General features: G+C 49.0%; 3 protein-coding genes across 11 annotated transcripts; 1 reads left to right on the plus strand and 2 right to left on the minus strand.

Moving 5' to 3' along the window:
- Positions 1 to 293: 293 nt before the first annotated feature.
- On the minus strand, positions 294 to 2,970 carry LOC134149071 (ATP synthase subunit f, mitochondrial-like). Its single transcript, XM_062591862.1, has 4 exons — positions 2,793 to 2,970; positions 2,287 to 2,394; positions 1,948 to 2,064; positions 294 to 1,374 (listed from the first exon to the last, which is right to left on the minus strand). Exons 2-4 carry the CDS (start codon positions 2,369 to 2,371, stop codon positions 1,346 to 1,348), a joined length of 231 nt encoding a protein of 76 aa, XP_062447846.1. The 5' UTR covers positions 2,372 to 2,394; positions 2,793 to 2,970; the 3' UTR covers positions 294 to 1,345.
- Positions 2,971 to 3,387: 417 nt separating this feature from the next.
- On the plus strand, positions 3,388 to 12,082 carry VCF1 (VCP nuclear cofactor family member 1). 6 transcript variants are annotated; one of them, XM_062591857.1, is made up of 6 exons: positions 3,388 to 3,563; positions 4,573 to 4,794; positions 5,271 to 5,367; positions 9,691 to 9,753; positions 11,077 to 11,169; positions 11,435 to 12,082. In XM_062591857.1, coding segments are annotated over exons 2-6 (495 nt in total). In that variant the 5' UTR covers positions 3,388 to 3,563; positions 4,573 to 4,792; the 3' UTR covers positions 11,675 to 12,082. The 6 variants fall into 6 exon arrangements, with proteins under 6 accessions (XP_062447841.1, XP_062447845.1, XP_062447840.1 ...); XM_062591861.1 differs by lacking the exons at positions 4,573 to 4,794; positions 11,077 to 11,169 and adding an exon at positions 9,370 to 9,411; XM_062591856.1 differs by lacking the exon at positions 4,573 to 4,794.
- Positions 12,083 to 12,691: 609 nt separating this feature from the next.
- Positions 12,692 to 23,547, minus strand: COG1 (component of oligomeric golgi complex 1). Of its 4 annotated transcripts, none has more exons than XM_062591853.1 (15): positions 23,281 to 23,547; positions 22,098 to 22,351; positions 21,299 to 21,480; positions 20,735 to 20,905; positions 20,490 to 20,643; positions 19,293 to 19,503; positions 18,227 to 19,015; positions 17,739 to 17,885; positions 16,445 to 16,606; positions 15,989 to 16,116; positions 15,196 to 15,304; positions 14,574 to 14,683; positions 14,392 to 14,467; positions 13,936 to 13,975; positions 12,692 to 12,865 (listed from the first exon to the last, which is right to left on the minus strand). In XM_062591853.1, exons 1-14 carry the CDS (start codon positions 23,536 to 23,538, stop codon positions 13,958 to 13,960), a joined length of 2,769 nt encoding a protein of 922 aa, XP_062447837.1. In that variant the 5' UTR covers positions 23,539 to 23,547; the 3' UTR covers positions 12,692 to 12,865; positions 13,936 to 13,957. The 4 variants fall into 4 exon arrangements, 3 of the variants coding, with proteins under 3 accessions (XP_062447837.1, XP_062447838.1, XP_062447836.1); XR_009960351.1 differs by having other exon boundaries at positions 12,807 to 12,865; positions 13,936 to 14,263; XM_062591854.1 differs by lacking the exon at positions 13,936 to 13,975 and having other exon boundaries at positions 22,098 to 22,387; positions 23,299 to 23,547.
- Between the last annotated feature and the right edge of the window lie 733 nt (positions 23,548 to 24,280).

Genomic DNA, 24,280 nt, shown 5'->3' on the forward strand with positions numbered 1-24,280 from the left:
CTCTTTGCACAAGCAACAGAGGAGAAATCACGCTCCCTTAATGTAACTAAAATTGGATTCTTCACAGTTCTCACAGAGGTCACTGCCTCTTTTCCCTCTTGCTCAGCTGGCAGATGGCTCACACTTTAGACTGGTGCAGTAGGGAGCTGTAATTATGCATTTACTAAACCACAGTTTTGAAGGGGTGTGAGAACAGCCTGTGCCAGGGTCCTGGGAAAATGAGGGTGTGGTGTTAGTCTCCAGAGGAGGGGGTGAGGAACACCGTATTTAATGAGAACACATGGTACCAAGTAGAAAAGGAAAATTCACAAGAGCTTTATTGCTAGCAAGAGGGAGTTCTTGATGAAACACCTCTGACACAATACTGTTCCACCTCAGTTGGAATAAAAAGTTTAGATTTTTTTTTTCCTGTGGATTTTCTTTTTTAACCCTTCATGCCTGTAACCTCACCACCCCTTTTCCAGATATGACTGGTGATGGTGAGCTAAAACCAGCAGTCTCATTAACTGTCCTTGTTTGTCTGGTGCAGATGTTGGTTTGCCCTTTGGGCACAATAGCTAATCCAATGGATTTTCTTCCTCCAGAAATAGGGCGCTGTATTGCAAATGCTGCTGCGTTAATGCCTTCACAGAGGTACTTCCTGTAGCCGCCCTTGAGAGCCTGGGAGCCCCGTTGGCGCAATGCTGTTTGCAAAGCAGGGGCTGTGGCTGAATGGCTGAACTGGCTAAACTGTCCTTTTTTTTTTTTTTTTTTTTTTTTGCTGAACAGTTCTGCAGAGACTGTCCTTTTCAAGTGATGAATTGGTAGTAAACACTATCTTGCCTACTGTGGAGAGGGTAAGTAAGAGTTACAGCAGGGCTGTGCTGAACACCCAATTTGGAGGGGAATGTTATTCTGCCCTAACTGCTCTTCCCCATAATCAATTACAAATTTATTGCCGAATACTTGCACTACAACATAAGTGTAGAATTACAATTTGTATCAACAGCCCAGGTCAGTGAGCTATCCTGTCCCTGCAATATCCAGTGAGAGATTCAGGTTTCTGCAGACTGGAGGAATTCTGCATCTAGATCTCTGAGGGGCTGCCCTACTGTTTTTTTTCCCTTGCTGTTCAGGTACTGAATACTGTCTGATCAGTGAATGCAGACTGTTACTGTCAGTGCTAACCCTCTGTTTGAGGGAGGATGATTGAAAAGCATTCCTTCCAGCATCAGAAATCTAACAGCTTGTCTCTGCTGGAAAATGGGCCTCACTTTGAATCCCTGCTGGGATGCCAGTCCTAAGCCCTAGTGCTGAATCCCAGTCAAATTTTTGCAACTGTTCTCTGGGTGCTGTTCCAGTTTCTTCAGTGGTACTTGCGCCAGCAATTACGCTCTAGCAAAACAAACAAACAAAAACCCCAATGACAACAGTGTTAGCACAGTGCTGTGTGCACAGACAATGTGACAATGAGTAGGAGTCTGACTACAGCCTTCCCTGTAGATATGTTGTACACATAAGAGTGAGTTCTGCTAGAAATACTACACAAACATCAGTAAATCCCTTGAGTCACTTGTGAGTAAATCCAGGGAATGAGTCATGTCCTGTGTATGAGCATTGCCTTCTTTTGCTTTGCACAGGGTTCAAGAGGGCTCCTGAGTGTCCCTGGTCCTCTCCAGGGAGAGGATTATGAGCTGTGAATCCAGCAACTGTCATCACCACCTTTATTAATTAAACTCCTCTACCTACCTAAGCTGCTCAGCTTAGCAATTCCCTAAGCAATAGATAAGTAACAACAGTCAGTTCCCTGCCAGGACAGAATGATATTCCCTGAGCTCTGATATTTATTTCAACTGTGAAGTATTTAAATGATTTCAGGGAACTAACATGAATAACAAACAGACTTTCCACCTGCTGCAAAAGGAGGAATTACTTGAAATAAGACAAATGCCAAGAAGGAAACCTTACTTATGTGCTGATAGTTCCAGCCATAGCTGAGGACACAGTATCCAGCCAGGAGCATGGAAATTCCAGCTGTTCTACCCCTCTTCACATTGATGTATCTGTTGTAGTAACTGTTCCAAGCTGTTGGAATAGAAACGCAAAGCACAAACCACCTACTATCTCAAAGAGCTCACTGGTTCTTTTTAAATTTCTAAAATCAAATGTCTGGGTCTACTGATCTACTTATTCTTTATAAAGGCTCAGACTGGCAGCTCGGGACAGGCAGCAGCAGTATGTTAGCAGGTGCGTTAACTAGATTAAGCGGGACAAGCGTCTAAGACAGAAGCAGTAACGCAGCCTTACCCTTCTGCATGCTTCCAAGCAAACTCTTGGGAGTAAAGTCACAAGTGGCCAGCCACGTGGGCAGTTCCCCCAGCTTTACATTCATCAGGTGCCTTTCTGAGAGCAGAGCTATAAAATGAGAGATCAGAGTGGTCAAAAATAGGCAGGCAAAGCCAATTTGTGGCGCGTGCACGTTCCCCTGCACAGGGCGGTGGTATGGAGCTGGTCTCCAGCTCTGTTCCAAGTGACCTGGGCTAGGGATGGGTTGCTGGGAAAGCAACAGGGGATTTTCTCTCCCAGGAAGCGCAGGAGCTGGCTTCGCCAGCCCAGCGCTTCGTGGGACCGTCGAACACGGCAGACCCTGACTCGACACCGAATGGAAGTGCAAAGCATCGGTTTTGTGGTGCCGGGGGTTAGGCAGGGAGGCCCCGAGGCCCCCGCTGCCGCAGCCCACCACAGCTCGGCCTCTTCTCCCCCTCCTCTCTCGTCCGAGCCCCGCGGCGGCGACCTTCCGCCTCCCGCTTTACCTCGCCTCCCTTCCGAGCAGCCGCGGCCCTCGGCGGGGACCGCCGCGCCTCCCGGGGAAGGCCCCCCGGGAAGCACGCCCAGGCCGCGGTAACCGGGATACAGGTCTGGAAACCACTGCAAGGCCAGGCCGCGGGCGGGGGCCGGGCCGCGGGCCGGGGCCGGGCCGGGGGGGCGGCTCGCAGCGCTGCGGGCCCGCTCGGGAGCCAGCGCGGCGCTGAGGCGATCCGCGCGCGTCCCCCCGCCGCCGCCGCCGCCGCCGCCGCCGCCGCCGCCGCCGCCGCGCGAGGCCGGCAGCGAGGCCGCGGCGCCCGGGCGGCGCGGCTGCTCCTGCGGGCGGCGCTCGGCGGCGGCGGGCGGCGCGGCGGCGGGGCGCGGCGCGGCCCTGCAGTGCGGCAGGTGGGCGCGGAGCCGCTTGAAGGGGCGGCGGCAGTGCGGGCACGGCTGCGGCGCCGCCATGGCGCCGGGCCGGGCAGCCCGCAGTGCGCGTGCGCGGTGACGCGGCAGGCAGGGGGGCGGGGCCCGCCGGCAGGGCGCAGGCGCGGGGGCGGGAGGGGCGCGGGCGTGCGCATGCGCAGGAGGCGGGGACGCCGGAAGCGGCGGAGGGAGCCGAGCGGCGGGGGGAGGGGGACGCGTCTCCTCAGCGGCGGCGGCGACCGCGACACACGACGGCCTCTTCCTTCCCTCCCACCCTTCTTCCCTCCCTCCTGCCTGGTCCGGCCCGCCATGAGCTGCCGGCAGCCGCTGCCGAGCGAGCGCGGAGCGAGGCAGAGGTGAGGCGAGGAGAGGAGCCGGCGGTGGGGGAGGGGAGCGGCGCCTGAGGCGGCGGCGTGGGGGAGGGGCGGGCTGCCCCCCCTCCCCCCGGGCTGGAAGGGGGGGGCTCGGCTAGGGGGCGTGGGGGAGGGGCGGGTAGGGCCCCCCCGGGCTGGAAGGGGGGGGGGCTCGGCTAGGGGGCGAGGGGGAGGGACGGGTAGGGGCCCCCAGGTGAGAGGGTTAGTTAGGGGGCACGGAGGAGGGGCGGGTAGGGTCCCCCCCGGGCTGGAAGGGGGGGGGGCTCGGTTAGGGGGCACGGAGGAGGGGCGGGTAGGGGCCCCTAGGTGAGAGGGTTAGTTAGGGGGCACGGAGGAGGGGCGGGTAGGGTCCCCCCCGGGCTGGAAGGGGGGGGGTCTCGGCTAGGGAGCGTGGGGGAGGGGCGAGCAGCTCCCCCCAGGTGAGCGGGTTAGTTAGAGGGCACGGGTGAGGGGCGTGTAGGGACCCCACGCTGGGAAGCGGCTCATTTTGGGGGGGAGGAGAGCCCCACAGGGAGGTTTGGGGTGGCCGAGCAGGCTAGAAGGCAGGAGGAGTGCTCCCCTTCCCCCCTCCCCCAGTCTTGGGGTGTCTGGTGCAGTTAGTGGGGAGCAGGGGGGGAAATGCTGCTGACAGGACAGGGGGAGGCTGCAGGGCTGGGGTGATCAGTGCTGGGGTGGCAGAGGGAGGAGGAGGCAGCTCCCGGCCTGCAGGCCTTGACCAAACACTGGCAGCTGAGGCTGCTGCTGGACCTTTTCTGCAAGCACAAGTCCAGCTGTAAACATTTTTTATTTGAGTCATTTTAGTGATTATATATATTACTTCAAAAAAAAAAAAAAAAAAAAGCTCCATTCCAGATTTTGTGCAGCGCCCAACACACTGAAGTCCATAGCTCTGTGGCGTTTGTATGGTGGGAAGAATGATTTGATTTGACGCTACTATTAAACTTCTACTAATGCTGGAAGAAGTCAGTTTACAACAGTTTTGCCGTTACAGCAACGCTGCTGTGAAGCAGCACTGATGTCATAAGAGGACGGCAAACGCCTCCGAAGCCGCGAAGGGCGCTGGCCTTTTATACGGTGTTTTTTCCAACACCCCGATTGCAAAGCTTTCGTTCGCCATCAGAAATAACATTGCTGAGGAATGTGACTTGACTTCGAATGCTGTGAGAATTGAGAGACTGAAGGAAGCCATCGTAGACACTAATTGTAGACTCATGTAAACAAGATGTACTTAATTGAGTTTTTATTGAAAATGTAGTTAGTGCTGCTCTTCCTGAGTGCTTTTCATAGCCAGTCAGATGTCATTCAAAACCAGAGGTGTATTTTTAGAAGTGTCTGAGTACTGAGCGGTGGCAAAGCTGAGAATCATCAAAGAAGTTTATTTAGAAAGATGCTTATTGCTAGCTTTGATGGCAGATATGAATTCATGTCTCTTAAATCTATATGAAAACTTCATCCTGGCTCCTTTGTGAGAAAGGTCATAGTTTTCTTTCTACTCTGTAGAGAACAATTACAAGGAGAATATGAAAGCCCACTGTAGATTAAAGGTTTAGAAGGATCCTTAGAAGGAAACTTCATTAGTTTATCAAGTTCTCATGCTTTTATTGCAGACTCATTTTTAGAAAACAAAGTAGAAAGTAAATCAGTGGACTGCTATTTTTTTTTTCTCCTTTCTACCACAATCTCCTTCAGGAAGAGGAGGCGGAACGGTAATGAAGATGACAGTCACATTCCCCAGACAAAGCGTAATACCAGAAATACTGTCCTTCAGGACTCTTGGGACACTGAGGTGAGAGGCTTTTCAGGCAAATTAAGTTTCTTTTAATGTTGCATTTAAATGATGGTTGGAATATTCCATGAAATTTTATTCACAGAGAGCTATTAATGAAAACACAAGTTTTGCATGGTGTAAGAAGTCCTGAGGCTTAGCTCAGTGATTTACTTCAAAGATTGGAATCTGTAAAATACAATTTGGAAATCAGTATGTTTTCCCATGAACGTGCCTATCTTTTATTGAATGATGTGTTAATAATTATTAATGCGTAGTACCAAACTAAATACTCAGGAAAAGCATTTACTGCCGTTTTTAGTTTTGCTGTCTCAGATCAGGTATAACACATCCAGAACCAAACAGTGGATTACAAGTGCATGCGGTCACTTTGCCTGGCTGCGTACTCTTCCAAATTTGTATTTACTTATAACAACATACGTAGTAGGAAGCGAAAACGCACTTTCCCATTACAATGGAGCTCTGACTTCTGTAATATATAATTAGAGTGTCCCGTGCAGCCAATAGCATTTGTTTGATCTTTGAAAAATGTTCAGCAGTTTAAGCAAGACTTGTTCATTCAAAGCTGAAGGACCTGAACTCAAATTATCTGGTTTCTGTTTGTCTTTGCTATGATTTTTTTGTTGGACTGGGATAAATTCTTATCACTTTCTCTAGTCTCCCTGGCTGTTCTGCAGCATAAGTAGTTATTTAAATTGCAAGAGTATTGCGAAGTCAATTGGTAAGTGCTATTTGATGGAAGTGGACATTGAGCTATGTCCAGAATTGGTCACTCACTGCACCTTCCTAAAGCTGCTGCCATATTTGCTAGCTTTGATGGTTCTTTTTTTTTTTTCTAATGCTGATTTCCAAAGTATGCTGCTTAATTTCCTAAATTGTTTCAGGTATTAATTATCTGAAAATTCACTATATAGCTTTCTAGTTAGTAATATAATTCTGTTGCAATGTGACAATGAAAAGAGCATAGAGTGAGGAGGCTCCCTACTGGTTTGTGTCCCTGAAAGTTAATGAAGTGTATTTCTTATATATATATTTTCAAATACAGTTAGTGTTCTTCTGTGTAGCCCTTTCACTTTGAAGGCTGGTTGCAGTGAGTTGTTATGAAGAATTGCAGTTTTATTGAACTGTTAATTGAACTTTGATTGCACAAAGTGTTGTGAGCTACGTAACTTGGAGCAACCTGTCTCTTCTCTTTTGATAATGGCTTCAAAGTGTACTTAGATTTTCATTTCATCTTAAATGTGTATCCCATCACTGTTTTTGTCAGGGATACTTTTTTAAAAACCGTTACACCTTTAGAAGTCATTGTACGGAAAATATTCTAACAGTGGAGGTGTTCATCGTGAAGGTATCTGCTGTGACAGGAGAGCTGTCTTATGTTTATGGTATCTGTATTACTGTTTTGCCAGAAGTAAGAGTTGCTGTGATGAAGTTGTTTGTTTCTTGGGTATAACGGGTAGAACATTAAATAGCTGCTTGCCATCTGACGCTGAATCACTTGTCCAACAGGTTAAACACCTCTTCGTGTGTAGAGTAGTTAATGACTAAACAAGCTTTATGGCGGGAGGAGGAAGAATTTAGTATGGAACAAGGGATTGAAGTAGGAGTAATGAAATTAAGAATATCAGGAAAAACTTTAATGGTGAGTGACAGAAGCACCTTTGCTTGTCGTATAAACACTTGACATTTGATTGGGTAAAGCCGCTAAATTGTAGAAGTGGAAATAGTCTTGTAGTAGCCACACGAGAGTGAATGACCTTAACTCTGTCCTTAACTGCTGATTTGTTTGGGTTGCCTGCAAGAACAGCATGGATATGAGCTGCCTGCCATGCCATCAGCAAAATCAGTGCAAAGTTGAATTGCTGAAGCTAACATTAAGACTACTGCTTCATGCATGCATCTGTGCTGTAGAAGTGTTTTAACGTATTAAACCCTGATATGCAGGCAAGTAGAATTTCTTACTGTTGATGCAGAATTGGAGGAATGTGCCGGCTGAATGCAGAGTTTTAGAAAAATCAATGTTCCCTTTCTCTAGGGAACAAAATTCACAATGTCTTCTACTGATGAATAGAGCTTTTTTTCCTTTTTGCTTGTTTTCTTGTAATGTTGGATCACTGAATTGAGCATGCCCAGAAACTCGAACCATGAAGTTAAATCACTTATTCCAATGTATCTTTAAGGACTTCCTGTGCCAAATGGAGAAATTATTGTGCTTATAGTGCACGAGTGTTTCCGATTCATGTCACTTTGAAATTATTGGCCATTTATAACACTTTCATTTAGTTTCCTGATAGTTTGTCATTTACAAAGGCAGCTCGTGGAGATTAAAATTCCCCATTAGCTGTAGAACTAAAAGCGTGTGTGGGGAGACAGGGGGCATTTTGTAACTTTCAAAGAGTACATGAGAAGAGAACTGCTTTTCATCTGAGGGCGTAGATTCACCGGCCTTTTATGAAACACATTGGCTGAAGTACCAATTTGTTTTGCCTTCAGTTGAAAGTTAGTGATTTTATTCATATACAGCTTGATTTAATTGAAAAAATAACCTTGTTATGAAAATCAGGCGGCTTTGTTACTAAAACTGAGCTTATCTTATGGCAGGATATCTCTATATCTCTTTCCTTTCTTTTTTTTTCTTACTCTTCAAAGATGACAGCAATATATGTAAAATGAAGGGAGATTTTTTGTCTTAGTGGCAGTTCAGATGTAGGGTGTTCTGTGATGTTATCCCTGCATTGTTTGCTTCTAGTCACACTGCTCACATGAGCGAGATTTTTTTCGAGAGAGATTATCGCTGTTTTCTCCGATTGGACTGTCCTTTCATTCAGGGTAGTCAGCATTCTTGGCTTTGACTCTTACAGGAGGGAGGCTGAGATTCTCTTCAATATTTATCAGTGCTATTTCTTGGCAGATTTCTATAAAGATGTGTGATTCCTGCTGTTCCTGAAGCAAACCATTCCCATACTTGTAGATGAAAACTACCATGAGGACAGCACAGAATTTCTACATTGCAGTTCAGTCCATGAACATGCACATAAAAAGCTAGAAAACTATACTGAATACTAAGTGCTAGCAAAGCAGTGTGCTTACCACCACATCTGATTTCCTGTTCAGGCTATACTCCATCCTCTCCACTTACAAGGAGGTTAGCTTTGTTGTCTTCCTTTATGCTTGCTTATAAATTTGTCAAAATCCCTTCCTACTCTTAGTCATCTACTTGCTCGTACATGAAGTTATGCAGAATGACAGCAGATCCCATGAGATGCATGCTGCAAGCAGCCACTCAAGGGGAATTACTAGAATGTGCAGTTGGGCCTGCACAACCCAGAGAATCACCAATTAAAAGTCCTTTGCACTGATTTTTCCTGGGAAGGAAGGGAGTCTTCAGTTTCTGGCTAATTCTTTTCCTTCCTGAATAACTTTCTTCTGTAAAACCTCATTTCTTAACGTTCCTCTTTTGATAGTCTGACTGAAGACAAGATTCCCCAGAGCCTAGAAATCAGCAGAGAAGGTTACTGATGCAGGAAAAAGTTGTTTATCTCAAAACAGAGTTTTTGTCTATCATTGCACCTATGTCATTCTCCTCAAATATTACCCTAGTAAGAAAGAGTATTGCTGGTTTAAATTCTAATTAAAAACAAATTACTTGTCAGTTAAACTGATCTTGAAAGCTTTTGAGAGTAGCCAGGTCTAAATGACTGTTTCTCAAGTTCCTATGATTAGTGGTTGAGATGCTACATTACTGGTCAGTGGATTGGTTAAAACGTTTATCTGGTCTTTTATTTGAAAGTTATTTAGAATTTTACAACCACTCAGTGTGATGTTTAAAAGAGTTCAGGAGCCAGATAAGCTTCGAAGATGCCCTTTCAATACTTAAGGTACTTAAAAGCCTTCATTGGACTACTTTCCTTTGCCCTTTCACTTAAAACATTGTTTCATTGTGTAGATAACTGACTTTGCTGACGTTATGACTTTAAGGATTCTTTTTTTGTCTAATTGTAGTCCAAATGCCTAACAGAATGTGCACCACAGCCTGGGGAACTGGTAGGTCTTTGACATGATTTGGGCAATAAGTGGGTTTCACGTGCTAGTGACTTTTTGCATTAGAGAAATGGAAATAAAGAGGGTCTGATAAACCGCATCTGTCAACAGCCTTAGATGTAGGAAGCACGTCCCAGGACACAATCTGCCTTAAAAAAAAAGAAAAAAAAAACACAGAAAATGATCTTTACTAATAGCTCTAAAATGTTTGTTCTGTTAACATGAAACCTTTAGCAGTAAGTAATACTAGGTTCTCATTTCAATTTTTACCTTGATTTTCAGAAGGTGGCTGTAACGAAAAACAGTAAGGAACACAGACTAAAAGGAAACAAAGTGTCCTGTGCGGTGGGTTTCTCTCCAAGGCTGCTGTAACTTGTTAAGCATAACAGTGTTGCATTTCAGTATTTACACTTTGTGCAAAATGAGACGGTCTAGCATATACCATTTAGTGGCTCCTCTCTGTCCTTCTAGTGTTCTCGCTAGTATTACTAGTATTAGGAGAGGTAGCTGGTTGCTCATATAGTTATATCAGTTGCTTTCCTAAGATATATATATATATATATATATATATTTTTTTTAATTGCTTTACTTGCTACCTGGATCTAACATGCAGCATGATTGCAGCCTCGGCACAGTTTTCTTGCTTGCTATACTACAACAAAACTAAAGCATTTTTGGTCCTGAGCAGAAAAGCACATTTATTTTATTTATACAGCTGAATTCTCATGATCAATTGTGTAATCAGTGCTGTGGGACTTTGACGTTTTGGTCCATCTCAAATATTTATACAGAATGGCTTCCTGAGCCTGTCTCGCTGGGTATTGACAGATATGCCAGGTGCAGCATGCACCATTCTTCAGATTTTACTCTAAAGGATTTCTGGATGCGGTGCTGTTAAAATTACTGTTGACTGCTTTAAATTTGGCTTCCTCTGCTGTGGCCACCAAGCTTTGCCTTCTGTGGTTTTAGTTTAATACTTAAAGATGTTTATCTGCTGTCATTTATGCTGGCTGCTTTTTTAAATTTACATTTTATGGGAGGAAGTAGTCTCTTTCTCATTTTTAGGCACTTAAATCTTTGCAGCATTGTCCTGAACAGCATATCACGCTGTAACGAAATATTTCTGCTATAACTAATAGAAGTCTTTCCTTAGCAGCCCTTAAAATGATTTTTATGTCTTTGAAACACTGAAAATCATGGTTTAGTGCTCTTCTAGCATTGTTACAATGTGTTTATCTTCTAAATGCTGATGAATGAGCCCTGTCCTCTTATGTGAGCTAAATCATGAGTTCTGTTTTCTGCACATAGAAGTATTTTGATGGCTGTCCCTTTTACTGTACTGTCAAGTAAATTGGTATAGAAAATCACAAGTTAACCTTTCAGTCCCAGTGCTTACTGGGAAAATACTAGCTGTATGTATATCAAGGTGTTCAAAGACTTAAAACAGATACTGTGTTGCATTTATTTTTAACAACCTGTTGCTTTGGATGCTTCAAATCACATTCTAGAAAAATTGACTTCTAGAACGATATTTTGCATGGTGCTTACCTAAACTGTCTGCTAGAACAGAACTGATGTGAAAAACAATGTAGCTTTTTTCTAATGTCCTGCCTGCCTTTACTGACACATGCAATTCAGTAGGAATGTTCTTTATTTTCCAATTCTCAGATGGATTCAGCAAACTTCACTAGTGCTAATATGGGTCATGGGGGCAGAACTGGTGGGCCTAAAACCAAAAGATTGAAGCTCAATATACTGGAGGTCAGTGAGCCCCAGGGTGAAAGCTTGTTCATCCCTTCTACTCCTTGACACTTTTCAGGTGTTGGCAAAATAACTGAAGCAGTGAATGCCAAGAAAGCACACTTGGTGGATGTACTTTAGTCCATCAGGCTGAATGTGAGCCTGAAAATGTGGAAGGGAGGGACTTACTCTAAAGAGCATTTGCTTAACTGAGGTGTTTCACTGTGAACAGGAGAGAAAAATGTCTGTGTCATTTTGCTGTTAACATTCTTTTTGTGTCTCATAGTCCTCCAGCAGTGATAGCGGCAGCAGCAGCAGTTGTAGTAGCAGTAGCATCAACAGCCCTGACAGAGCAAGTGGTCCAGAAAGCAGCTTAAACCAGATAATTGCAGGATCCAGTCCTGTCACCTCCCAGTCCTTCCATGAGCAATCTGCACTAAGTCAAGGTCCTTACTTCCACATCAACCAGATCCTGAAGGAGGCACACTTCCACAGCTTACAGAATCGGGGACGCCCTCCTACATGATGAACCAGCAGTTCCTTGCCTTCTGTGAAGGGACAGCACTGTGTAGATTTGATATTTCAACTTAAAGTTTGTTAAAATGGAATTGCACAAAACGCCTGTTGCCTTTTCAGTCTATATTTGAAATAACAGGTTAACAGGAAATTGTTTACTTGTGGTTTGCTGCACTATTGCAATGCAAAGGGGGCTTTGAAGCAATTTTTATAGGATTCTTTTTGGGGTGGTTATAAAGTACATGTCAAGGTGAGACCGAGGAATCCACATCTGTATTATAGGATTGCATAATGAGTCCAATTCCAATTGACTGCCTAATCTGTTTGTTAGCAGTTTGTTGCTTTATGTAAAGTTCCTTCAAACATTCATCTTCAGTTTTATAAGTCTTTTTTAATTTCAATAAAATAGTAAAAAATTTCTTTGGCATAATTTTTTTAAAGGCATGATGCTAGTTAACTGCTTGTTTACACTCAAAAAGCTGCTGAGAATATCTGTTGTTACTGGGATCCTTTAGGACTACTACAGCTACAACTTCCCACTCAGCTTAGTGTGTGATGAGCCTTATCTTGCTTGATCTTTACTGCTACAGTATTAAAAAGAAAATGTGAAAATAGAATCAGGAAAGCTTAGGCAGCTGTAGCCAAAATATCAGGTGCCCATTGGGGGTCCTTTAGATAGCAGAGTTGTGATCTCTTGAGGAAAGCACAGAGTAGCCTGGAAAGGGGGTGTTGAACAGGGAGGAAGTAGACCTCAGACACCAATTTAACTGAAATGTTTTGTTTTCTGTTGAACTGTGTACTACTTTAAGGTTAACAACTCCTAAGGAATAGGAAGTAAAAGAGCAGATAGACTTCTGTTTCAGTAGCCAGATTACAAAGACCACCCTGACTGGTATCTGATTTAAATAGCAAACTAGGATCTTCCTGAGGATGGAAAAGTAGTCCTCTTCTGATAATAACAGTAAAGGTGTTACCACACCCTGTTGAGAGGAGAGTGTGAAGATGAATATAGAGACAAATGTATGGGTTTGGGGTGTATATATATTATTTTTTAATTGAATCACTTAGTCATGCCTGAAAGCCATCCCAGCTTGAAGAGAGAAGGTGCAGCTGTGTCTTCTTCCTCGGTTACAAGCTGCCTGAACAAAGAGCCAGGGCGGAACGTCTCATCGTCTGTTCTTGTGAGTGCAGGAGGTGGAACCTGTTTTTTTTTTTTTTTTTTTGAGAGAGAGAGAGAGAGTCAATAACTATTACAGCATACCTTTTTGTTTTCCCTCCCTCGCCCCCGCCCCATATCCTCACCTACAGAAGCTGCAAGGTGGCATAGATTACAGCAGAACAACTGTTCTCAGGCATGTTGAGCCTGAACCCCAAACTAAGTTTTGTTACTGCTGCTATAGGTGATAGGCAGGACCGTGGTGGTTCTGAGTGGTACAAGCATAGCTTCTTGCTGTTAGCAACAGTTAACTTCTCAGATATCATTCAATGCTCAAAAAAAAAAAAACTTTCTGTATTGCAAGAGGGAAGAAGCTGTTGCTCTCAATGCAAGGGGGATAACAGAATGCTAAAAGTACAGCTCTAGCCTCTGTGTAGAGAGGTATTCTTAAGCAGCTGTGGACTTTAACCTCTCCAGAACCTTTTTAGCATAAAAGAGGTAAGCATCTGTCAGTAATTCAGAGAAGTGTTATTGTCCCTAAATTGGGTTCTTTTACTAGGTAAAAGAACACAGTTTTAGGACAATAGTGTGGCCAGTGCAGAATATAAGTTTTGCTATTGCTACAACAGGAGAAGGGAGCAGTAGGAGCGAGACAGACATTACTACACACTTCTACAGTCTACTATGCCTAAGTTGTAAGTGGTAAAGTGTACCTTCATTTTGAAGCTTCAGGCTTTTATACAACCTTTACACAATGTCTAGATCTTAATGCTTCTGAATAATGGAGAATAAGAGTTGCAGAGTAAAAGTTAGCATCTCAGGTAACAGTCTAGGCTCTGATAAAATCAGGTCTTTACTGTTCTGTTCCACGTGAAAGGACATCACCACAGATAGATACGACGTTAATAATGGCTAAAGGAAACAGATTGCTAAATACTGTTTAGGTATTCCTTAGCGCTCTGCCCTCAGCACAGAGCACTCCATCTAAACAGATATTTAAAACTGTGGGAAACATGTAGCAATGTAATAGTTGTCTGCTAATAAAACTCAAACACTGGACAGCACAAAGCATTTGCAAGAGAAGCAAGCCACTCAGTTCACACAGGCTTAAATACCCAAGCGAGACTTCATCAGGAGTTAAAGGTCAGCATCATACTAGAAGGGAGTTCAAATAATTAGACAGTATTCTTCAACATTTCTTGCAGCCATCCTTAAATCAACCAAGTCTATGCATTGATCTCAAAATGCCTCATCTGTATAAGTGTTCACTGCATTTTCATAGTGGTTATTGCCTATGTTGATTGCAGAGCAGTACGCCAAAAGGAAAAATCCAGATGCCCCTCAGTGTTTTTTGTCTTTTTTTTTTTTTTTTTTTTTTTTTTTTTTTTTGAGGGGCAAGGGGAAATCCAAACCATCTCATGCTGTGTTGCCATAATGGTTCTCCTATTTTACAGAAAATAAAAAATGGCTTAAATATTACTGTTTGGCTACTTTCTTCTTTCCCTACAAGTTATAGTGTAGGTGGGAGAATGAGCACTGGCAGAAAGTTAATATGGCTTTATTTTACCAACCTGAACTCTTTCTGTGTTTCTGGTAGCAGATTTGGTCTTTCGTGAGCTGGACATACTTAGCGGCAGAAGTCCAAATCTTAAAGAGATGGAATAAAGAAATACAATTGGTAGCACAGGAGCAACAGTTTTAAAAGTGTTTCCTGAAGAGATGTGAGAATGCACAGCGTAGCTGAATAACTTACCTGATCTGACTGGATGCTAATGGCAAGATATTATGGAGCTCCTGGGAGCTCAGAGTGCTGCTCCTACTAGTGTATTGGTTCTCTGTCCCAGTCAACAAGCCAAAGAGAACCTAGAAGACATGAAGGAGCTGCTAGTATTTGGGGACATCTGTGGAGTGGATCAGATGAATGGCACACTCCCACGGAGTCTACTGTAGTTTTGGTAATGTTCCAGAATACTTGTGGTTAGTTGTTTAATTATCCAAGTTTCAAGTTTGGATATTAAGTCTCTCTTCACCCTCTTTAACTCTTGCTTTTGATTGGTGCTGCTAGCTATTATCAGAATTGAGCTCTAGGCCTATTTCAGTACTACTTAACCCAATTAGTATCACATAGGCTCCAGTGAATCCTGTTAGATAAAGCTGAGCCAACTCCATGCATGACTGTGTTATCTAGCCAGCTCAGCAAGCTACTCTTATCTTCAGCTGCTTTAAATACTTTTTGCGTTCCTGAGTAAGTGCGCCAGTAGTTATCTTTGGGTATTAAGCTGTTTATAAACCCACCAAAGCTGCCCTTGTAGAGCGCAGCAAACTTGTTTTGCAACAGTGCTTCCTGATGCATTCTTTTCTTTTCCTGAACTTACAGAGGTTCGTTGAACCAGGCGGTTAAGGTTGCTATTTAAGTGTGGAGTAAAAACATCCAAGTCAAACGGATCTATGTGTCCCTCCAGGAAGTCAATCACCTTCTCAATCCTACAATCAGAGCAGAAGAATCCTGTCAGTGTTGCATCTTAGAAGAGTAGGATACAAGAAGGATGACTGCAGATGAGGACAAAGTGGTTTCATTTGTCCCTCTGAAACCTTGAGGAACTTACCCCTAAGAGGCAACCAAGCAAAACAGAAATTGCCTAGCAGAACAGCAGCTCTTTGAATGGTTTCCAGCTAATACAAACACAACCTACACAGTCTGCAACTGTACAGGAAAATTCACCTTGCTATAAGTATTATCAAAAGATGCCTCAGCCTCAAGACTGGAACATAGACAAGTTTTTAGACTCTTGAGTGGGAGCCTAACTATTCTCTCCAGCAGCATTCTCTGAAGGTACCCCTGCTGACACACAGGCCTGTTGTATATCCAAGCAGAGGGGACCAGTTGCTGTTTCCGAGCTGTCAGCCTCAGAATCCCATCCCTCCTCCTATGTTTTGAGGGTGAGCTTAGCATCAGTGAAGGGAGTAGGAGAACAGGGCTCTCAAACAACAGGACAGACCTGTTCCTGGGCAGTGCGCAAAGGGGAGTGTCTGTGCTGCTCTTCAGGATATTCTGCTTGTCTCAAAGACACCACTTCTGTAGATACTTTCCGGACTGCTGGAAAGTTTAAACAGTTTTGGGGCCCCACAGGGTGCTGCTGGCATCTGAATCCCACAACTATACCGCACCCAGAGTCATGCTTGATCCTGCTGGCTTTTGCTTCCTCGCTCTTTGCCGTCAAGATGATATTCAGGTACCGCAGATCATAGAGTAACTGCAAAGCTCTGTTCTGGGTCATGGGGAAGGTACCTTCTTTCTGCAAATAGGACAGTCAGAAGAAAAGGCTGTCTTGACTCAGATTGTAAACAGGGCTTTCAAAGGACTGCTGCAGGCTAAACATTTAACAGTCAAGAATCAACCAACCCAGCTAAACCACTCAGAACAGGCAATCTGGTGTCAGATCTACTTGTTGCCTCATCTTTCTTGGGAGGTGGTGGTGAAAAGGGATGCATCCACCTAACTCTCACAGGTGGACGGTTTCTGTTCCAAGGACAGGAGCATAATTACTGCCTCATGATCCAGTGACCCTCTCATCCCACTCCAGCAAGGGCAGCACTGTGAGCAAGCTGATCACACTCGCATACCTTCTCCTGCTTCTCTTCTAAAAGCTTTTGATAGGCAACAAGTACTTCTGCCATGCAAGTCTTCAGCAGCTCCTGCAAGGTGACTTTTGGAAGAGTGTGACCTCCAACCCGGTTCATCTCTTGGCACAGACTGAAGAGGAGGCACTGAACGTACCAGGATGGCTGTTTAAAAAACGGGTAAGTATTATTTTCATGTGGTATGTAAGCTACATCAGCTTTATCGAGGGGATGACTTCTTTTTGGTTGTCCTGCTTCCTCAGCAACCTCAGATCTCTACCACTGAGATCTACTTGCCCCCATAGCCTGGCTTCAGTCTTTCATAAGGTTTCATCTACTGATAAACCAGACACTTGGTTATAATGGTCCTAGAAGCCACACAAGTACTTTCAACAGGAAGTCTTCAGCTGAATGCAGTCAAAATGGAGTTCTTTCTGCCTTTTTTCCTATCAGAGTTGATCCCAACACCAGCTATTTGGGTTCACTGTTTACTCCCTTGTCCTTCTCCCTTACCTCCAAACTATCCTGAGCTTTCATTCCAGTGCTTTTTCCTTCAGAGTCGACAAAATCCACCTTCTGAATGTCACTGCAGGAGACTGTTGTCCTGTCCAGCCTCTCTCTTACTGAGCAAACACTGAACTCCTCCTTGCCTTGGCCCTCCTCTCCCTCCATGGAATTGCCACCTGCTTTATCACTGCAACTGTCACTCCTGCCCTCCCTAAGAGCCTAAGGAAATCTGCAAGCCTCAGGTTTTGCATAGTCCTGCTTTTACAGTCCTGTCTTTCAGTGCATTGAATTTCTTGAAATCACCTCTCCTGCAGGCCTCTATGTGTAAGGCAAATGCGGGTCCTTCTTTGGCTCAGCCAAAGGATCTGGGCCAAGCTCGTTTATTTGAATATGCAGTGACAAATGTGTTAACTTCCTTCCCCTGACCTCTGTCCTTAAAGTATAATCACTGCAGAGAGCAAGTAACAGCACAAGGAAGAGTTTGCCCTGTCACCATAACACCAGGCAAACTGCACAGCAGGTCAGCACACCTGGACCTCACACCTGACTTTCAGTGAGAAGGATGCTGGCTTTCCTACTGAGCCACACAAGTTGTTAAGTCTAGAGATTCCTCTTGATAAATGACCTGCTAAATACAGAGCTGAAGCCTCCTTAAATGAGGTGTCCCTGAAGTCACTCTTGCAAAAGACAAAGGCTGGTGCATGTTTGACAAAGCAGTGGTTTTGGAGACCAATGCTTTTCTCTTCCTGACAGACTGTTTCTCTGCACTGGGAGAGGATGTTTCTCATACCTGCACAGGTAGCCGGATCTTTGACGTTACGCTGTTTCCAGACTCGGTCTCCTCCTGAATTTCAATTTCATCCCAGTTGGTGGCTGTGGCCAAGACAGAGCCTGCTGTGTCTAGCAGCAAAGTGCGGGTAAAGCACTGAACCAGAGCCTAGAGCAGAGAATACAAAAGCACACAGTCACAGGAGAGACAGTTCTAATGTGAGCAATAAAAAATGTGCAGCCTGTTTCTTCCCATGGAGGCTGACCTCCCTCATCCCCTGTTCCTCCCCAAGCGAACCTTGCAAAGACCATCCCATTACAGCAGATCTGCTGGATGCCACCTTCAAGCTGCAGCTGCTTCCTTTTCCCACAGGCTGATTGCACCGTGTGGTGGCAATGGCGTGAGCTCTCAAGAGCTGGCACCAGCTAAGGAGCAGCAGCACTGACTGCAGGGAGCTGAATGAGAGGAGCCCACATAGGAAACATGTGATGACAGAAACAGCCACTTACTTTGGTGACAGCTGAGCTCCATATCTGGTAAGCAAACAGGCTCTGCTGCAAAAGCTCTGCCTTCACTTCCTGCCACTTGGCCTGTGCAGGGTTCACTTCCTGGGCTTTCCCCTTCCCCAGCTTCTTTGCAGAGCGGGTTTCCTTCAGTGCTGTCTCCGTGCTGCCCGACTGGCCCAGGACACACTGCTTCAGGTGAGGGCACAGCTCACTCAGGGACTGGCAGAGTCTTGCCATGAAGAGGACAGCATTGAGTTTGCTATCACTGGGAGCATCTGCCTGCTCTCCTAGCAGGCTCTGGGCACTCTGGAGCTCTTCGCGCACACAGCCCAGCACATAACGGATGCAGGCAACGCAGTGGTCACGGAGCAGCCCTTCCACAACGCTGGCGTCGGCGAATCGGTCAAAAGCAGAGCGAGACAGCACTGTGGGAGCTGCCTCCTTGGCAGGCGAGGAGTCCGAGGGAAGGTAGGACAGAAGGTCATCCAATCTGGCCTTGAGTTTTGAGTCAAGAGCTGAGCAGAAGCTCTGAACACATGGAGTGAGCACCTGTGCTTTCATGGACAGGCCACTCTTGGTGAACTGGCTGCGGTTTGCCACATTGACCCAAGCGGTATCTGAAGGCAGGTCACTAGAGCTCTCTGACCACAGGAACAGGGCCACATTGTGTTCAAACTGGATGTGTTTGCTAGGGACAGAGGTGCTGGACTTGCTTTCAAGTTCCTGTAGGGCTAAGATGAGAAGCTGTTTGGAGCTGCTTGAGATGGAGTCAAATCCTTCTTTAGTTAGTGTCTGAAAGAGAATGAGGGAAAAGCACCCTTTTTGCGCTTCCTGCCACCTTATCACTATTTAGGTGCTGGCTCACAGGCAGTAATGTACAGTCCTAGATAATAGGGAAGGACACAGCAAAGTTCCCTGGCTCTCCATGAATTGCCAGCTGCCCCAAACTGCACGAGGCTTAGCCCAGAAGCATCCCCTAGCCAGCTCTGCTGAGGAAGCTTGGCTGCCACGCAGACAACAAGGTTTCGCTCAAGGGAAACCCGGGGAGTGGCTGGTGCGGAGCACCCACCTGTAACCTGTCCAGGAACAGCTGCCGCAGCAAGTCCTCCCAGAAGGAAGCAGGTTTGTCCAAAAGGCGACGGCACACAGTGTCCCAGTGCTGGCTCACTGACTCGCTTGTAAGCAGTTCCCACACCGCATCGCGGATCCCAGCCAGGCCTCTCAAGCTCTTCACGTAGACCAGCAGGTTAGTGATTCCAGCCTTGATGTCGTCATTACACCTGAAGGCAATGTTTTGTTTCAGTCTGACTTGCTCAGGCACAGCCCCAGGGAAGGCAGGAGAGAATGTCTGCTATAAGGTGGGGAAATTCTTAACATTTCAGCAAGAGACTCTGCCTGGGGGAAACACCTGCTGAGGGTGCCCTTTCCTCCCAGTGAGTCTGGCAGCCGCATCCTGGGTCTCACAGCAGGGCCTAGCAGGAATGCCATGTGCCCCCCAGCAGAAACCCGGGGCTGTGATGGGTATCCAAGCTGGAAACACTGCTGCAACAGTGCACTAGCACCCCAGAAAAGCCCCTGTTACACTAACTGCTGCCCTGTTGCGAGCCAGCACGGACAGGCAGTGAGAACATGCAGGGTGCTCTGGGATGCATTGCTGGGGAAATATCGCCTGGCCGGCCAGCCAGCATGGCCATGCCCCATGGCAGGCTGCAGCTGATTGCAGGGACCAGCTGGCCACCCTGGCAGGGGCTCCAGGTGATAACTCACAATACAGGACTGACAAATGACGAACAAGGTTGCTAAGGTGGGAGGAAGGGCTGCCAGCCTGTTCCACTTCAGAGGGCAGAGTGTGGTGGGAAGGGGTGGAGCTGGGAGGTCTGTAAATGTGTAGTGGGTCGGGCTGCCTCTCCTCACAGTCTGGTGGAAGAGTAGTGAGAGGAAGGAGGTGCTGGACCAGGAGCTTGAAGAGCCAGGTAAGGAGTTTCCTTCTCTGTTTGCTGGTGGGTTACACTGCAGCATGCAGGAACTCTAAACAAATATTGCTATGCAGCCCTAGGTGAGTCCGTGTGGTTTGTTACATTGGAGTGTTACAGCTTGGTTTTTAGGACAGCAGAGCCAGCAGAAGGCACTGCCTGTCTGGAGTCAGCAAGTGAGCTTGGATTTGCTTTGTGCTGCTGCTTTGGCACAGAGACTTTGCGGTGTCTGGGAAAGTCTTACAAAGGAGGCCACTTTGTGTGCAGTGGCACAGCAATGCTGCCACACTCACATGGTGATCCACTTCTGCAGTGTATCTCTGAGGTAGTCCTGGCTGATGGGGTGTGCCAGGGTCCGGAGGGCTGGCTGGAACTCCACCACAGATGCCGGGAGGTATCTGAACCAGCTGCTCAGCTTCACCTCATCCTCCAGAACCCCACCTCCCCCTGGAAACACATGGAATGGGGGAAATCAGCACAGCACCATGGCAGCCTCCTGCCCCACAAGCCCAGAAAGCCAGAGCTGCCTGGTGCTTACCAGCTGGGTGCTGGCCTGTGGTGCTCTCCAGTGTCGAGAAGAGCAAGCCACAACTCAGAGCTGGATCTGAGGGTGCCCCCTCGGGCATCATGTAAAACAGAGCATGAGCCTGGTACAGGGTGGTGGTTAGCAGCTCCATCAGTGAACACACCTGAGCTTTTATACCTGCACCTGTAAAGAAATGCCTTTCAGTAAAGGCAGCTCTTTTATCAGAGGTATGACCAGCCCCACATTTCAAGGCAGACAGGCAGGCCTGTGATTCTAGAGAAACATTTCCAGTGAAGGGCTGCAGGGCACAGGACTTAGCTCTGTGCATCATCTGCTTCCTCAGTTAAAGATGGGCTGGCATGAGCCACTGTATGCTTGATGCAGCATTGCAGCAAAACGCTGCCAGCGTTGTCAGCTACAACATTCCAGTAATGCACAGTGGCTGTGTCCCTGCCATCACGAGCTTTACAGGACTAATGTCCCCGGATCTTCTGCCTGCGTGCTGCAGGGCAAGCAGGAGATAAAGCAAAGTGGGTTACCCAGAGTTAAGAAAGAAGGCAGTCTAGCCACACTGACCATGATGTGGCTGGTTGAGAAGCTGCTGGATAGCTGCCTTCCTGGCCAAAAGGAAGTCTGCTAGGGCCTGGCGTGGAGAGCTGTCCTCCAGGAGCATGATAGAGCACAGTGCTTCTGCCACCGCCTGGTCTGACACGGCCCGGCACTTCAGCAGGGATTTGCTCTCCTGCAGGATGGTGGATCTAGCAAGGAAATGAGCCAGGCAGTCACCATACACTGGAGGAAAGTAGTTCAGTGTTTGACTTAAATATTCAAGGTTCAGGTTTGGTTACGTGATACTCAACAGAAACTGCATTCAATACTTTGTTACTTGCAGCAAAACCTCTTGGCAACCTATCAAGCCCCTCTGAGAACATTACTTTCTCTTTGTGTAGAACTAGTACTATCTAGCTTGTTAAACAGTTAGGGGAGAAATTCCTGCCTTAGGCTGACAAAAAGGCAGGTTTCCTGGAAATAAGAGCCCTGGTGTGACTCTAATATGTTCCTGCATCCTGCTAATTTTGTGTTCTTGCTGCATTTCTCTGGAAGAGCCCCCTTTTCACAGGAAAACTGATAAAGCTGCCAGTCAGTTCAGCTTTTCACACAGAATGGGCTCTGCTGGGCAGAGCTGCAGCCTGTGCTAATCTGGGGGATTAGGCCAAGGCAGCAGCTCTGGGAGCCAAGCTGGGGAGAGGCAGCTGCGCTCAGGCTGCAGGTCAAGTACGAGCAGAGGAGGAGGAAGGGCTTCCCCCATCTCCTCCCGGCCTGGAGCCATCGAAGGGCAGCAGACCACAGGGCAGGCCGGCGCCGGGCTGCTCACCTGAAGTGGCTGGCGGCAGCGACTTGCCGGACGAGGATGGGGAAGCGGGCGAGGATGGGGCTGTATCGGGAGCTGCCGGGCTCGAGCTGCAGGAGCCCGTGGAGGTGGCAGCAGAGCAGGTAGAGGCGGGTGGCGTGCAGGTACCGCGAGGCCTCCATGGCGCTCCACACCTTCTCCGGGATTTCCAGCAGCAGCTTGATCTGCGCCGCGGCGCGGTAGAACCGCTCGGGTGCAGGCAGCGGCGCCTGCGCAGCCTGGTCAGGGAGCACCACGGCTGCACCCCGCTGTCCCTGGGGTGCCCCGTCCCCTCACCGCTCCCCATCCCTCTGGGCCCCCCTTCCCTGGGGTGCCCAGTTCCCCCAGCACCTTCCTGGGCCTCCAGGTCCCCCGTCCCCCTCCGGTGTCCCCTTCCCCGGGCTGCCCGGTCCCCCCCGTCCCCCCAGGACCCCCGTCCCCCTCCGGTGTCCCCTTCCCTGGGCTGCCTGGTCCCCCCAGGACCCCCGTCCCCCTCCGGTGTCCCCTTCCCCGGGCTGCCCGGTCCCCCCCGTCCCCCCAGGACCCCCGTCCCCCTCCGGTGTCCCCTTCCCTGGGCTGCCCGGTCCCCCCCGTCCCCCCAGGACCCCCGTCCCCCTCCGGTGTCCCCTTCCCTGGGCTGCCCGGTCCCCCCCGTCCCCCCAGGACCCCCGTCCCCCTCCGGTGTCCCCTTCCCTGGGCTGCCCGGTCCCCCCCGTCCCCCCAGGACCCCCGTCCCCCTCCGGTGTCCCTTTCCCCGGGCTGCCCGGTCCCCCCAGGACCCCCGTCCCCCTCCGGCGTCCCCTTTCCCTGGGGCGCCTGGTCCCCCCAGGACCCCCGTCCCCCTCCGGCGTCCCCTTCCCCGGGCTGCCCGGTCCCCCCAGGACCCCCGTCCCCCTCCGGCGTCCCCTTTCCCTGGGCTGCCCCGTCCCCTCCCGTCCCCCCAGGACCCCCGTCCCCCTCCGGTGTCCCTTTCCCCGGGCTGCCCGGTCCCCCCAGGACCCCCGTCCCCCTCCGGTGTCCCTTTCCCTGGGGCGCCCGGTCCTCCCCGGCCCCCCAGGACCCCCGTCACCCTCTTCCCCCCCTCCCGGGACGTCCCCTCCCCCGGCCCCTTTTTCCGGGGTGCCCGGTGCCCCCGGTTCCCGTCGCTCGCGGCGTGCCCGGGCCTCACCGGCGCCGGCAGCCCGGCCCGGCCCGCGCCGCCCCGCTGCAGCCCCCGCACGGCGCCCAGGAGGCGCTCGGCGCTGAGGCGCATCTCGGCGATGGTGTCGGCCGCCTCGATGAGGTCCCGGTAGCGCTCGCCCACCATCTGCCGCAGCTCCTCCCGCTTCTGCTCGATGCCGGCGCGCAGCCGCCGCTCCACGGCCCGCAGCTCGGCCGCCGTGTGCGCCTCGAAGAGCGCCTCGGCCTCGGCGCCCCGCGCCGCCATGGCCGCCGCCATGGCCATGGCCGCCGCCGTCCCCCCACCCGCGACGGCAGTGACGTGGACGCCGCCATCTTTGGGGCGGGCAGCGGCGCAAGCCGGTGGGTGGGGAGGGGGGCGGGGCGCGAGCTTGGGCGCCGCCATGTTTGTGCCGGGCAGGGCGCGGCCTGGCCCCGTTGCCACGGCAGCGCGGCCTGCGGGGCCTGCGCGGCGCGGCCGGGCCGGGCCGGGCCGGGCCGGGGCTGCGGCCGGGAGCCCTGAAAGAGAACGGCCGCCGGGTCACGAGCCCCGCCGGGCTACGGCAGCGGGAGCAGCCGTGCCCTGAGGGGAGCGGGGCAGAGGCAGCCGCGCCGCAGCGGCGCTTCCCGCCAGCAGGTTCCGCGGCCCGCGCGGGCCCCCCCGAGAGCCGCGGATCTCTCCCCAGACCGTGCCGCTCCTTTCGGGGCGGGTAGCACGGATTTTGGCGAGGCAGCAGGCGGCTGGAGCCGCAGAGGCGGCGCTAGAGGGAGACAGCCATACGCCGCATCGCCCGGTGCCTGTTAGAGCGCACGGTGCGCTACGGAGTTATCCTTCTGGCAGGCCCGAGCCTTTTTTGTCCCTCTTTTCTTCCGTCCTTTTTTTTTTTCTTTTTTTCTTTTTTTTGGTGGGTTATTTTCAAAGGGAGGAAAGCAAGGGCTTACAGTTTAAGTGAGCCTTGCACTATGCACCCGGAGCTTTTCCAGTTCACTGGCACAGCGGGGAAGTGGTC

This window comes from Rhea pennata, chromosome 19, assembly GCF_028389875.1.
Source record: "Rhea pennata isolate bPtePen1 chromosome 19, bPtePen1.pri, whole genome shotgun sequence".
Classification (NCBI taxonomy): domain Eukaryota; kingdom Metazoa; phylum Chordata; class Aves; order Rheiformes; family Rheidae; genus Rhea; species Rhea pennata.

Coding starts and splice junctions, on each gene's coding strand:
- LOC134149071 (XM_062591862.1), bottom strand. CDS start 2,371: ATGAATGTAAAGCTGGGGGAACTGCCCACGTGGCTGGCCACTTGTGAC. Junction 2,065..2,286: donor GCTTGGAAGCATGCAGAAGG/GTAAGGCTGCGT, acceptor CTATTCCAACAG/CTTGGAACAGTTACTACAAC. Junction 1,375..1,947: donor CTGGAACTATCAGCACATAA/GTAAGGTTTCCT, acceptor TTGTTTTGCTAG/AGCGTAATTGCTGGCGCAAG.
- VCF1 (XM_062591856.1), top strand. CDS start 3,517: ATGAGCTGCCGGCAGCCGCTGCCGAGCGAGCGCGGAGCGAGGCAGAG. Junction 5,368..9,690: donor AGGACTCTTGGGACACTGAG/GTGAGAGGCTTT, acceptor CTTGATTTTCAG/AAGGTGGCTGTAACGAAAAA. Junction 9,754..11,076: donor GAAACAAAGTGTCCTGTGCG/GTGGGTTTCTCT, acceptor TCCAATTCTCAG/ATGGATTCAGCAAACTTCAC.
- COG1 (XM_062591854.1), bottom strand. CDS start 23,538: ATGGCGGCGCGGGGCGCCGAGGCCGAGGCGCTCTTCGAGGCGCACACG. Junction 20,644..20,734: donor CACAGGCCAGCACCCAGCTG/GTAAGCACCAGG, acceptor ATGTGTTTCCAG/GGGGAGGTGGGGTTCTGGAG. Junction 19,016..19,292: donor TGTTCCTGGACAGGTTACAG/GTGGGTGCTCCG, acceptor ATTCTCTTTCAG/ACACTAACTAAAGAAGGATT.